The sequence below is a fragment of the Gavialis gangeticus genome, unplaced genomic scaffold (genome assembly GCF_001723915.1).
Source record: "Gavialis gangeticus isolate Ggan-Ray unplaced genomic scaffold, GavGan_comp1, whole genome shotgun sequence".
NCBI lineage: Eukaryota > Metazoa > Chordata > Crocodylia > Gavialidae > Gavialis > Gavialis gangeticus.
In genome coordinates, this window is record NW_017728996.1 from 53760930 (window position 1) to 53763147 (window position 2218).

Sequence of the window (2218 nt, forward strand, 5' to 3'; positions counted from 1 at the left end):
CTACCAACTCCACACCTATTTTCAGGCAGCTCCTTCTACAGGCCTGGCCTACTTCATTCACTCAGTGTCAGCTGCAATTGATTCAGTAATGCATTATCCTACCTTCTTTGCAAGTTTCAGAGGGCTTCACATTACACACAGGATCACTAAGTCCTTGGAAGAGTGAAGTCCCAAACTAAGGCAGGTAAAAAAAACCCAACAAAAAACACTGTAAAACATTTGGTCTTCTCCATGGAGATTCCAGCAGGGTACTTGTGTAAGTGAGGCCACAGGGTTTGCATCTTCCCCCATCAGAAAGAAGTGTGCATCAGGTTTGGCAAAAAAATGACAAACAAGATATTTATCTATTAATAAAAATTTACAAGCACAGCATAGGACCTAGTTTCCATTCCTTGCTCTGCACCGATAGCCACCACAAGACAGCCTTCTATTCCTTGGGGATATGAACCTAGGACTCATTCAAAAGTAAATGTAAAAAACCATTCATGAGTGTGCTATTGATAGGCTTTGCAGGAAGGAACAGTCAGATCTCCTCAGCTGGGAGTTGAAGGAAAAAAAGGCTTATGATGACTGGGTGGAGAAAGCTAGATTAAAGGAATAGATACAGACAAATTTGCTTCAAAAGAAGGGTGTGTTCATAAATCCTCACACCAGCTAAGAACAATACCCATATTGAGGGTTGGATAGACGGTTTCAACACCAACAGGGACTCCTGGCAACATTCATACCAATACCATCCCTAATCTTTAGGTCCCAACACCTTTAACTCCCTGCCTACAACACTGGAAGGGATCCTGTCACCCACTCTAATTCAGCATTTCATTTCTTTCTCCTCCATGTTTCCCATTATTTGCAAAACATTTTGAAAACTGATACACTGCTCTGAAAGAGCTCTGCGAATAGAATCAGTAAATCACTTGATGCAAGGAAAACACCTTTGTTTCTCAATTCACAGGAAGTACTTTCTCTTTAACTCTTCAGACGAGTGCTCCTGCCCAAGTGGCCAGTGTTACATTAACCTAGTTATTTTAATTTTATTTGTTCTCCTCAATGTAGTCAACTCAGAACAGGATAATTTGTTTACATACAGTGGAGAAATCCTTAGTCCAGTTAGGAAAAGAAAGACAGGCACTTTGCCAAAATAATCATTAAATCCGACTCACTGTGTATATCAGAGCTGAGAGAGAACGATCCCTGCCACCCCCTCGCCCACCGGGGATCTTCGACAGTGGGTGAGGGGCATCAGGAGCACCACCGAGGCCCTGGAACACTGCTCCTGCAGGGCTGAGGCTGGGGACTGTTACTCAAAGGTAAACTACTGCAAGAGAAAAAGAGAAAGAAAGCACCAAGTTACATTAGCAGATTCCAGGTGATTCTCCCACCACTGTTTCACAACTCAGTTGACTTCCCTTGGTAGCAATAGATTTTATCTGTTAGCACTCAGACTAAATCAGGAACGCTCATGGCTGGAGCTGGAACTTCCTTTGTTTTTACTAGAAGAGCTACAGGGTGTTTTTGTTTTGTCTTGTTTGTTTGGGGTTTTTTGTTTGAAGCAATGGAGGGGCTTCTTCAGGAAAAGTTGAGAGTGCTGAGCAAGCCCACATTAATAATGGAGGTCTGGAAAACTGCCAATAACAGAGGGGTGGAAACGCATGACCAGACGAGCACACGTTTTCTAAAGACAAACATCTACAAATAGATTGACGGGATCTAGAGTGGGTTTAAGTTTCACATTTTCAAAATGGGGAGGAGTGACATGGGTAGTCTCAAAACATTTTGAATACAGTATAACACAGTTTACAGGCTGATGTTTTCTTGCTCCAATGAAGCTGTGCAAAAGATTCAGTTTCAGACCGAAGGACACTGACAAAGCAGTTGTGGGTCATGAATTTAGCCTGCTTTTTTAAAAGGCACATGCAACACAGTTGAAAAGCTTGAAAGATTTCTTTATAACTTTTGCTTTCAACTGGTTGAAGCCAACCTTTTAGGTAGACATGCCACAAATTAGACCCTGCACCCTCCCTGAGTGCCACTCCTATCCCCTTTGCCTGGCCTGATCTGCTGCTCTGCTTTTTGCCCTATCTACTGATTTGATGATGCTCCCTCCCTGATCTGTTGTGTGCTACACACAGGTGGCTCATGCCACTTGTGCCCACAGGTTGGCCACTGCTGCTTTAGACCATGGATAAGAGATCAAAACTATTTATTATAAGCACTT

The 2218-nt window shown here is 42.8% G+C and overlaps 1 protein-coding gene across 1 annotated transcript in view; it reads right to left on the bottom strand.

Moving 5' to 3' along the window:
• The window catches only part of OAZ2 (ornithine decarboxylase antizyme 2), a gene marked incomplete at its 5' end in the record, with an annotated part of 41754 nt that extends 40413 nt beyond the window's left edge, over positions 1 to 1341 (bottom strand). Inside the window, 2 exon segments of the mRNA XM_019503848.1 lie at positions 1164 to 1244; positions 1246 to 1341. Coding sequence (XP_019359393.1) covers positions 1164 to 1244; positions 1246 to 1341 — 177 coding nt within the window.
• Between the last annotated feature and the right edge of the window lie 877 nt (positions 1342 to 2218).